Below are 12,640 nucleotides of genomic sequence, written 5' to 3'. Positions count from 1 at the left end.
TATCTTAATTTGTGTTCTGAAGATGATCAAAGGTCTCACGGGTGTGGAACGACATGATGGTGAGTAATTAATGCCATTGTTTTAATTTTTGGGTGAAGTAACCATTTAAGTTATTGAAGGTAACAATATTCATTTTCTGTATGTTTTACAATAAATGTAAACTGCAATGTGTTACAGTTAAACTGAGCACAGTTTAAGTTTATTACAACAAAAGTAATAACAATGTGAGGAAAAATTTAATTACATCTCGTTTATATTCATTCCAGGTGAAGAGTAAAAAAATCTGAACAAAGTTTATGTACATTATTGTACATTGACAGTAGAACAGAAGAAAAAATAAAGAATACAAAGAGGAACCCAAATGTAAAGATCAGAGGGAGTCACTGCAATCTACTGGGTTCTACATTTATGAGTTCTACAAACTCAGGACTGGAAACATGGACTGGCAATTCATAAGGACAACAACTTTATTTCTTTTTTTGTCTTTTTATGTGGCTGAATTAATTATATTAAGTGTTGCCGTCTGTCAGTCTTATAATGTCAATGGGAACTCCATCTATAAGAGTCAAAAAAAACCATGCACAGACAAGTCCAAATTAAATCCTGGAGCTCATGACGGCACATTGATATCCTAAGACACAGAACGATTGGTTTGTACGAGAAACCAAACAGTATTTATATATTTCTTTATCTCCAAAACACCACTATGTCTAGCTACCCTGCACATCCGGTGTGTGAGGTCAGAAAACACGTTCTGAAGTGATGTCTCGCGCATATACTTCAATGAGTGTGAGAGATAATTTCCGCTGTCAGAGCGCGATCAGAACTCACTAAGCGAGTGCTGAATGCAGTTGGACATAGTGGTGTATTAGAGGTAAAAAATTATATAAATAATTCGGTTTCTCGCACAAACTGATTGTTTCTTGTCTTAGGACATCAATGTGTCGTCACGAGCCGCAGGGTTTAATTTGGACTTGTCTAAGCATGTTTTTTTGACTCTTATAGATGGAGTTCCCATTGACATGCATTATTTGACTGACAGACGACAACGGTTGGAGTTAAAAATCATCATTTGTGTTCTACTGAAGAAAAAATGTCACCTACATCTTGGATGCACTGGGGGTAAGCAGATAAACAAATTTTCATTTTTGGGTGAACTATTTCTTTAACCTTATGTGCTGAACTAAATAATTGTATATTTATGACAGGCAAATGCTAAACAGAAATGTATACATACATGGCTTTAATAATTTACCAGTAATATACCTTTTCAGTTTGCCAATGCACTGTGGTTAAATGAGACTGTATCAAAGCTGCATAACAATTAATAATGTGAAATAAAAACATCAGATTCGCTATTATATGCCTTATCAAAATACATCACATTTACAATTTACACAATGTCTCATTTATCATCACATGCATTTTTTGTAATATATACACATAAAGAATAGCCTACATTATGATGAAGCTGATTAAGTGTAATTGTCCCACTTTGTCAGTATTCACAGTCATTGCTTGTTGGCTAATTTGCTGCATGTAAACTCGTCACAGGAAATGTGCAGCACGTGATGAAGCCACTTTGATCAAATATCTTCAGCTAATCAAAGAAGTACAGTTCCATAATAATAAACTTTAAAAGACATTAAGAAATATGTCCTAATTAAGTGTTGTTTACATCCTCTGATATTTAAAAGGAAAAAAATGACGGGATAGTTCACCCCAAAAATACAATTTTGTACAGTTATTTTGTTTGATTACAAACATTCTTCCAAAAACCTCCTTTTGTGTTTAGCAGAAATGAACACAGGTTTGAAACAACTTGAGTGTGAGGTAAATGATGACAGAATTTTCATTTTTTTGTGAACTATCCTTTTAAAAGATAAATAAGGCAGAACTGTGAATGTGATTTGAAAGCTATAGGGCAGATAATGAGGCTTCATTTGAACAGGATTCATTTAACTTGACAAAATAAGCCCATAACTTGACTGGTGAAAAGTCCTGTAAGGACACTGGAACTTGTCTCCATTCTCCAGCTTGCAATTGCATTTTAAAGAATGTTCTTGAATTCTTTGTTTTGGGCTTGAAGTGAAATCGTCTGAACACACTTGATTTTGCTTATGAACCTGTTTTCCAAAAAAGGAGGGTTGGTTAAACTTAGCAAATATCTTTATATTTTGTATATTAGGCTACTATTATTACACAACATGTATTCATGACAATAAATAAAAAGAACAATTTTTGTAAAAGAACAATCTGTAATCTTACATTACAGCTCTGTGTGTTTAGAAACTCATGCTCCAGAGATTGTCTGAACTCCTTGTGTAATTTCTTCATTTCTTTGACCTCGTCACTTTCCATCATTTCATGGTATTCTTCTGCAGTCTGTGAAACAAACGTATGAATATGTTTAAAAATTGAATATAATCAACATGATATATAGATACTGACTATCTAACCACTTCAAAATATCTGGAACATGAATGTTCATCATTATGGTTTCATCTTATGACTTGATCTGAGTGACACTTGAATTTGATTGGCTGTTCCAGTACAGTCCAGCAGCACCAGGACTGTTCAGTGTTTGTGTCACAACTCATATCATAGTTTTTATCTGTGCTTTACACACTTTTTAGCATCAAGTAACTGTTTTATGAGGGAGTCAATGAATCTCAAATTCAGATGTAGGTGACAATCTATGAATTCACTGTTGCTCAGAGACATAGTTACTCAAACCTCTTCTTCACTGAAATGTTATAAATGTATGTTGGTACAGCGTATGACCTCACCGGCTCTTCAAAACATTCTCCAAGCTTGAAGGTCTCCATTCCAGGGAAAACCATCTGGCATTGGAGCAGGTCCCTCAAATTCACGGCTACGAGGTGCAAAAGCTCATCCTCGTAGGCAAAGACCCTTCCATCTTCACCCAACAGAAGCACCAACTGCAGACCAAACGCGTCACATGGGAAGTCATCAATGGCACCAATCACCTCCATTTCCGTCCGTTCTGGCAGGTAATAATCTTTCCAGGCTTCAAGCTGTTCTTCATCCCCTTCGTACACGGTTCCTTCCTGCCCACAAATTCTCAGAGCAGAACCTCTTGGTTTCAGGAGTGGGATCTTCAAGTCACGATTACGCTTTACAAAGTTTGCAATCCCACTGAGGTCCACGGCATCTAAAGCCAAATTATTAGTAGTTAATAACAGATTAGAAATGAAGAGAAATAACATGCAGACAAGGACATTTATGAGGTGTTATAGTATGCAGCAAGTGTGCAACAGTGAGTTTATTTCAACTTTTGCACACAGAATGTAAATTACACACAGATTTCATGAATCTCTATCAATCAATTTTATTTCAAGTTTTGTAAAGTGTCCAGGAATAAGAGGTACGGATGAATCCTATTAACCATATCATAAATCATCTCACGCTCGTTGTCTTGATTGTGACTCTTCGTCCCACATAAGAGAAGTCTTCACACTCTCGCTTGAATCCTGATGGATCTGCCAGTGAATAAGTCCAGAACACATCATGATATTCACGAGATTTGTGCAATGTCTTCTCATCCGCATTTCCCTCTCCATGAACAGGGACAGATCCTATTCTTGCTCTCCAATTTGAAATTCATTTGTTACTTTTCTTTCTAGAATTGAACCACTTGACACATCTGACTGAACAGCATTTGAGCGAATAGACAGGGAATTATACTAAAACCGTATGTGGTGTTTAAATTCATTTGTGAATATGATGCTTTGTGTGTTTCTGACGTCAGTCATTTATATTAAGTGTACTGAGGGTCACCTTTCTTCCACTTGAGCCATTTGATGCCTTGGTCTCTTTATGAAGATTTGTTGGAGAAACTCACGTTCGTCCAAGTGCTGATCCATGTGGGACGCGTCTTCTCTAGCCGAGGTTTGCTGTGATCGCAGGTTCTTCCGAATGTAAGAGGCATGTTTGGGAATCTCTCTCAATTTACAGTAATACTCTGTATAGACGCTCTGTGCAAATGCCACAGATCTTGTTACTGGTCAAGATCTGCTTTCAGTATTTGCGCACGTGCTCTACACAGTCCCATTACTACAAAATGGCAGTCTCCAAAACATGACAACATTGTCGTCGATCAGCGGGCGATTCTTTCTTTAACGCAGTGTGTCTGTCAGTGAACAGCACATGCTCCATTACAGCTTCAAACACTGAGAGTAATGGCAGCTTGAAATCTCATGAATCCTTCTGTTACAACTAGCCATCTTAAAAGAGTTTAATGTTTATACAAACCTGATTCCAAAAAAAGTTGGGACACTGTACAAATTGTGAATAAAAACAGAATGCAATGATGTGGAATTTTCAAATTTCAATATTTTATTCAGAATACAACATAATGACATATCAAATGTTTAAACTGAGAAAAGGCATCCCCTCTTCTTTTTATAACAGTCTGCAAACGTCTGGGGACTGAGGAGACAAGTTGCTCAAGTTTAGGAATAGGAATGTTGTCCCATTCTTGTCTAATACAGGCTTCTAGTTGCTCAACTGTCTTAGGTCTTCTTTGTCGCATCTTCCTCTTTATGATGCGCCAAATGTTTTCTATGGGTGAAAGATCTGGACTGCAGGCTGGCCATTTCAGTACCCGGATCCTTCTTCTACGCAACCATGATGTTGTAATTGATGCAGTATGTGGTCTGGCATTGTCATGTTGGAAAATGCAAGGTCTTCCCTGAAAGAGACGACGTCTGGATGGGAGCATATGTTGTTCTAGAACTTGGATATACCTTTCAGCATTGATGGTGCCTTTCCAGATGTGTAAGCTGCCCATGCCACATGCACTCATGCAACCCCATACCATCAGAGATGCAGGCTTCTGAACTGAGCGCTGATAACAACTTGGGTTGTCCTTGTCCTCTTTAGTCCGGATGACATGGCGTCCCAGTTTTCCAAAAAGAACTTCAAATTTTGATTCGTCTGACCACAGAACAGTATGGTTTTCCAGCCTTGACTCTTACGCACAGAGATTGTTCCAGATTCTCTGAATCTTTGGATGATATTATGCACTGTAGATGATGATAACTTCAAACTCTTTGCAATTTTTCTCTGAGAAACTCCTTTCTGATATTGGTCCACTATTTTTGGCCGCAGCATTGGGGGAATTGGTGATCCTCTGCCCATCTTGACTTCTGAGAGACACTGCCACTCTGAGAGGCTCTTTTTATACCCAATCATGTTGCCAATTGACCTAATACGTTGTAAATTGGTCCTCCAGCTGTTTCTTATATGTACATTTAACTTTTCCAGCCTCTTATTGCTACCTGTCCCAACTTTTTTGGAATGTGTAGCTCTCATGAAATCCAAAATGAGCCAATATTTGGCATGACATTTCAAAATGTCTCACTTTCAACATTTGATATGTTATCTATATTCTATTGTGAATAAAATAGTTTATGAATTTTATGAGATTTGTAAATTAGTGCATTCATTTTTTATTCACAATTTGTACAGTGTCCCAACTTTTTTGGAATCGGGTTTGTATTTTCTTTCCTTAGACATTCAAAGAAAGATTACGCTGGTAAAACCAGGCATGTAACAGTTTATCCAAGCTCAGACATTTTTAACTTGTCCTTACCTTCTTTAATGAACGACAGAAATTCCTCCTTGATTCTGTCTGGGGATCTGATGGAAAAAGGGTGGGATGACATTTTTTAACAGTCATAATTGAATATTCATGATATACTGTATATTTATGTTAATATAATAATTCTTGATCATTTATTTTTATTAGCTATTATCTTTGTTGATTTTGCATTGCAGAGTGTAATTACCAATACAGAGGTTATAGCCATAAAACAAAAACTATAAGAGAACTAAAAGGTATCTTCCATCTGAATTCCATAAGCTAAAATACTTTTGCATAAGCATCTCATTATTTGTTTTGAAACTTTGACTTGTTTATAGTACAAGAAGAGATCCCTGTACACCAGTTAGCTTGCTGTCTGATGGTCCTGCAGATGAATAGTGATGGCTCATGTTTTTGTGTAATATTGTTATGGAAATACACTTACTTGGTTATCATAGTTCGACTGAAGTCGTTCAAGTTGTTCAAGTTTTCAAAAGTTGAGGTACATGGTAAAAAAAAAAAAAAAAAAAAAAGTAAAAATTTGCAATATATTTTTATCACATCAATAAATCTTAGCCTGGCGCAATTTTATTTTATTAGGCCTACATTTCACTCATGATATGTGCACATATAATATAAAAGAAGATTTAAGATATTACTTGTTTTAAAATTTTAATTGCATATGCAATTTCTTTAGCAAATAATTAACATGATCAACATTAAACAAAATGACTTGAGTTGTACTATAAATAATTTGAAATAAACAGGAGCAAACATTACCTGGCTGAGAGGGCGGAAATGGACGCAGTGAACTGGAAAGATGGGCACAGTCCTGCAATAACAGAAACAACAACACAATTATTATTATTATTTTTATATTATTATTTTTTTTTTTAACGGTGACATGTTGTGAAAACTCATAATAACAAAGTAGAGATGTACTTGTGTACTCGTACTCATTAAAATGCTCTGATACCACAGAGCGTATACAGTAGCTGTGTCCACTTTTCTGTCCCTAGACTTTACAGAAATATTACACTTGAAAAACACTTTAGGATTATAATTTTTTATATATTTTAATATGAAACAATATGTTATTGAACAATTAAACCTTCTTGAGCATCAATGTGGCAATATTTGTTTTTTAATTAATTATAAAAATTCTCAGAAGTGCTCGTCCCCACAGTCATGTACAGAGGGAAAGTGCTTTATTTTGAGCTCAGAAACAGGCTTTCTACCATTTCAAATACAATAATTATACATAACTATCAAATATATGATGTAAATGACATTAAAAAAACAAAACAAATACTGAATAAATATTATAAAATATATAATGAATGTAGTGGCCCCCTGGAGTTGTGTCACTGGTGTTACCTTTAACAAAAATATCTTATTTTGAAATAAAAAATGACACATATGTCATTATGACACATACCATGTATTTGATATAACAATGAAAATATTTGAAAAACAGTTATAAACAAGTAATGATGCAATCCTTTACATCTGAATTCTTGAGTGTGGCAGAATTTCCTTCTTCCTGTTTCCTGAAGATCAGTGAAGAAAGGCCAATGGAAAATCTGCCATCTCTTTTCAGTTATCAGAAATTTTAATATGAAAATCATAATTTCATATGAATCTTTTAGTTGAAGTCACTGGTGTGACCTACTTTATTGTTAGGGAATTAAAAAAAAAAAAAAAAAACTAGAATATGGATTAAATTACTTGATTTAGTGAATATATCATGACTTACAACATGTGGATTGATTCCTTGCAGCAGCCATTTTGTAAAATGCATTTTTCATGAAAATTGTCACTGGTGTTACCGGTTTACAGATAAACTTTATTCAAAGCTATTCATTAAGTTATTTTGTAAAAATTGCACTAAGATGACATGATTCTAACTTTTCTTTCTCATTGTTAATCCTCCTTTGGGCAGATATGGGTAAATTCAGAGCAGTGATTTTACGGACAGTGTATTTTACAGGCAGTTTTTAAATGTTGTTTATGATCTTTTTCTGACTGCTTTCACTAAGTGTCAATGATAGTATACCAGATGTAAAAATTTAGTCTCATCTACCGAATTATAGTTGAAGAATAAGGATATTTGGTCTTACATATACGTCACTGGTGATTGATTGTGTCACTGGTGTTACTGTTTTTTATCTGTCACATTAAATAAAATATGTCATATGTGACATGATAATAAATTTACATTCACTGAATTCTGCTACACTCAAGAATTAAGATTTAAAGGATTGCATCATTACTTGTTTATAACTGTTTTCAAATATTTTCATTGTTATATAAATACATGGTTGTGCAATTGAATTAACATCATTCAATCATACTTTTAACCTGATTAAAATAAAAAATAAAAAACTCACAATCTCCTTATTTTTTGCATTATCATTATTATTCTGTAACTCTGACTGCATGTGCTGAAAATTGAGAAATAATATTTCATAAAAATGTTTAAAAATGCCAGAGAAGTAAGGTAACACCAGGGACAAAAAATTGGTACATTTAAATAAATGCACAAAAAAAATTAAACTTCATTAAGCTGCCATTGATGTGTATTCATAAAGTCAACATGTAATATAATAATGTGGTCTAAGTCATCTTGTCATACCAAAAGTGGACATTTCTGTAGAATGACCCAACAGTGCTTGTGACAAAGAAACACCAACAACAGAGCAAACCGAGAGCAGAATGGATATATCCGAGAAGGATATCTATGAAGTAAATGTATCGAATTAACAGAATGTTAAACAAATAAAACATTTACGTCGATATACTGCTGCTGTGAATAAGGGAAACACGGAGAGGATTGAGCGCGCGCCATCACAGATGAGCACACTTTCCATTTTCACAGACGTCACTGTAAAGTATAGTTCGGTCGAATATGTCAATAGCAAATAAATTAAAACAAGGCACATGTTAGTAACTAACTGACAGTAAATAGAGTCCACTTCTGTTGCATGCTCTTGATTGCTGATCGCTCACTCAATTAGTTTTTTTTTCAGCATTTATTAAGATTTTCATATAAGAATATATAGAATATTTACGAATAAAAACATAGACAAAGATCCTACACTGTCATGTGACCTAAAAACAACAGCTGAACAGCTAAAATAACTAGTTTATTCAAAACAAAAATGTTATTTAATATGACTCTGAATCAACCCGTTTCCATTAGGTTAAACCAACACATTTTAATTCCAGTTAGATCAGGCATAAACATAAGCTCCTTTAAGTAACAACTACCACATTTTACAGTGTAGATATGTTCTAGGCTCCCAACAACTTCGATTTTCAATATAACCTCACAGTTTACACCAATTTTTAGGCCTTGATTAGACCTTAAAAAAACCCTTACTTACCCAATTCCTGTCACTGGGCAATCTTTTAGTGGTTGGCCTTGCAATACAAAGTCTATGGGTGGTTACGTGGAAAAACACCTAGAGGTGTGGTTGTTTTTCAAGCTCCATAGGTGGAGCTCCTGAAAGATGACAAAGCCCTGGCAGTGGCACTAGTACGCATGTGTTAGTATTTTTCCATCCAGCAACGCATGCAAAATTTAATTGATGTCACTGGTTGCTTAAACATAGCTTGTCTGAACAGGTGAGCGACGTCCTACACCCATTGTGCCTATGCTGTTGACATAGACAGTGATGTGTAGTGTTTGATTTGATATTGGCAAATGACCAGTATTTTGTTTACGTTACTGTAATAAGTAGCTAATAAGTCTAGCTCTCTATGAGAACATGAGGAGGAAGGCTACAGGTTGATCATAACATCAGGCCTATTGTAGCAACTGCACTTTTTTAACTTCTACTCTCCAAATTAAAACTTCATTATGATGCTGTTGGATAAACTTGTGGACACATTAAAACCACACTATAGCATACATTCAGAGGGAAATGTGATTGATGTCAATTTTAACAGAAGAAACGAAACGGGCTTCTCAAGGCAAGGGTGTTTTTCATAAATGTCAAGACAAGTTGTCCAATTTTTATTTGGGCTTGTCATGGCTTGATATTTTTATGCTCTGGGTATTGATTGACTCAAATGGTGTTATTCTGTTAGTCACACACTGATCCCATTCCTTCTGTCTCTCCCTCAACTTTCCTATTAATTCTCTACTATAAAATATAGAGCAAAAGATAAATATATAATAATAATAATACAAATAAATAAATAAAAACCTTTATAAAAAACTAAATAAAATATTTTTGTAAAATCTTTTGTTTGCAATAACATTATTTATTTCAACAATTACAGAAAACAGCTTTGAATATTACTGACCATATCTAATGATCATTGCATGAGTGAAAAAGACATGAGAAGACATTCAGGTTTAACCTCGAAACCTAGGTGTGCCTCATCTGTGCTCATGTTGTCAAGATCTCAATAAACCAGTCAGAACATGTTTGATCTCTGTATGATTACGGGCTTATAAAATGTGTTCAGTGTAATATAATCAATGAGGAAGTTGGAAATTCAGACTGGACCTTGACCTACCACTGAAACATCACCACAGTAGATGATTATAATAAAATGACACAGTGACACAGTTTTAGATACAATGAAAACATTCAAGTCCATGTGAGGGTGTGAAATACTGAAACGTATACATCCCTTCATCACGCACTTCCAAAAAAAAAAAAAAAAAAAATGTAATAAAAAAATGTAATAAAAAAATTAAAAAGGGAAATACTTTACAATAAGGCTTCATTTGTCAGCATTAGTTAACATGAACAAACAATTAAACTTCTATAGCAATTATTCATAGTTACTCTCAATCTTTACTAATACAATTTTAAGATCAAAAGTTGCATTTGTTAACATAAATTGATGCACTGTGAACTGACATGAACATGACCATTTTAATTAAGCACCATTAACAAAAGATAATAAATGCTGTAAAAATATATTGTTCGTTGTTGTAGTTCAAGTTAGTTTATGCTAACAGTTAGTAATGTTAACATTTAAGACCTTATTGTAAAGTGTGACCAAAAAGGTAGAGAAACAGCAACGAATCCACATAAAACCTTTTCCACTGTATGGTTATAAGGCTTTGGAGCTAGAGAATAAAATGTCACTTGTGGAAAAGATGGAATCAGGATGCGAGACCCCTTTGGCTCTAACTGGGGACTTTATTTTTAAGAGTGCAGGTTAAAACATAGAAGGTCATTGTTAATCACATTGTAGAGAGAAGGTATTGAAGCAAGCACCTTTTGCAAGCGTTCCCTGGTACAGTCTTTTAGCACATTCATTTTTTCAGGAGTATAATTTCTGGTTATGATACTGTCTCGCATGAACTGATCATTAAACAGGAGTTTGCTCAAGCACTCTGTCTCTGCACAGTTGCCATAAGGATAATGTTCCTGCTCTGTACCTTCTGACAGACTGAAAAGCTGTGTACAGTTCATACATGGCTGTCTTTCCTTGTAAGAGTTTTCTTTCCAGTCCCTGAGGTATGCCTGGCATTGCATAGACTCGTGAAACTTTAAACTGTCACCCTGTTGCTGTTGGAATGACATTACTGCATACGACACATACTCATGCCACGTATTTACACATGAGGAATATATCATAACACTTTTGGCCTTCTCTGTCCTGCAACCCAGAGAAGCACCGAAATATTCATCGGATGTGCGTTGGCTATTGGAGCACACGCAAATGACGGTGGACTCCAGTGTGTAGTAGCGCTGGTTTTTGTTTGCTGGTCTTCCCAGAGGATACGGGAATTCCAGCTTTTCCATGAGACTGCAAAGCTCAGGCAGTACTCTGTCTTTTGTGCCATATGTAAGCTGCATCTAAAAACAGTAAAATAAGAATAATATTTAACAAGTAAAACATTGCTGGATTCAATGTTACTTTTTGGGGGAAATATTTGATTAAAATCCTACTAATGCACAACAAAAAGACAAATATATTTGCATAGCGTAATATGATTCTTACCATTTCTAACAGTATTGAGAAAGGTGTCCGCTTAGGTAGGTGACTCTTGTATTTCTTAAATGGCTCTGGAAATTCTCGTCTTACAGTCTCAGCCATCTTTGGAGATAAAATGTCTTCGGGAGTGAGACTGTCCTTATGAATGATCCCTAAAAAGAAGATGCTGTGGAGAATCTTGAAAAAAACCCCCACAAAGATTAATAATTAGAAAATATGATAAACTTAGAAAGTGTTTTTGCCACATAAGAAATGTCAGAGCGATTGCTACCTGGCAAATATAGAGTTCATCCATGTGTATGTGTACATACCTCATTAACATGAGTTCTTAGTTTGTTTTGCTCTTTTTTAAATTCTTGCCATACATGACAAATTAACTGCAGTCCACAGGTTTTCAAGTTCTCCTTGTTAAACTCACTGATCTTCACAAAACCAAGTGGCATTTTTCTGATTGAGGAAAATGATTTAATTATATGATGGTCGTCTAGACTTTTATGTCATTAACATGTCATGCATAATTCATTTTTAGAGATTAAATAAATAGAACCTAGCTAGTTAAAAAATAATTAAATAAAATCAGCTTCTTACCTTTTTTCTCTATTCACAGCCATCATCATTCAGAAATGACTAACATGAGGAAGTGTCTGTTTCAAAAGCTTCAGCCTATCTGCGTTGTTTCATCTCCGCCCTCTTTTATTCGTACACATTCACCGATACCATATAAAAGCTTGAAATATACTCTTTAAATGCCAATTAAAATTCTTGAACAATTAAGAAATTCTTGGACATGAAATTAATTGAATTTTCCATGATTGTTCTGCAGTTAAAACAAACACATTTTGGAGTTAGTAAATAGATCAGCACTGTTCAAGATTTACAATTAAATTAGTATACATCCATTATACTTCAGAAAGAGGATTCAGGGACTGTGACTATAGACTATTGAATACTGTCTATATTGTATTAGTATAAATGGGTGTAGTATTTATGGTTTATTAAGTTACTGTCACGGTTGTTTCAGACAAAGGAGAGATTTAAGGTGAGGATCTAAAGGCAGTCTTTATTAAA

General features: G+C 34.7%; 2 protein-coding genes across 2 annotated transcripts; both read right to left on the bottom strand.

Annotated features, from left to right (window-relative positions):
* LOC137015788 (uncharacterized) lies at positions 1–9,167 on the bottom strand. Its single transcript, XM_067380729.1, has 7 exons — positions 8,995–9,167; positions 6,389–6,440; positions 6,054–6,071; positions 5,618–5,664; positions 2,790–3,175; positions 2,269–2,385; positions 1–2,126 (listed from the first exon to the last, which is right to left on the bottom strand). The coding sequence occupies exons 3-7, from the start codon at positions 6,062–6,064 to the stop codon at positions 1,959–1,961; spliced, it is 729 nt and encodes a 242-aa protein (XP_067236830.1). The 5' UTR covers positions 6,065–6,071; positions 6,389–6,440; positions 8,995–9,167; the 3' UTR covers positions 1–1,958.
* Positions 9,168–9,874: 707 nt separating this feature from the next.
* LOC137015614 (uncharacterized) lies at positions 9,875–12,228 on the bottom strand. The gene is made up of 4 exons (XM_067380666.1): positions 12,161–12,228; positions 11,884–12,019; positions 11,579–11,749; positions 9,875–11,433 (listed from the first exon to the last, which is right to left on the bottom strand). Exons 1-4 carry the CDS (start codon positions 12,187–12,189, stop codon positions 10,777–10,779), a joined length of 993 nt encoding a protein of 330 aa, XP_067236767.1. The 5' UTR covers positions 12,190–12,228; the 3' UTR covers positions 9,875–10,776.
* Between the last annotated feature and the right edge of the window lie 412 nt (positions 12,229–12,640).

This window comes from Chanodichthys erythropterus, chromosome 3 (genome assembly GCF_024489055.1).
Source record: "Chanodichthys erythropterus isolate Z2021 chromosome 3, ASM2448905v1, whole genome shotgun sequence".
Lineage (NCBI taxonomy): Eukaryota > Metazoa > Chordata > Actinopteri > Cypriniformes > Xenocyprididae > Chanodichthys > Chanodichthys erythropterus.
Note: the sequence above shows the minus strand (reverse complement) of the source record. Positions and strands in the feature narration are given on the sequence as shown.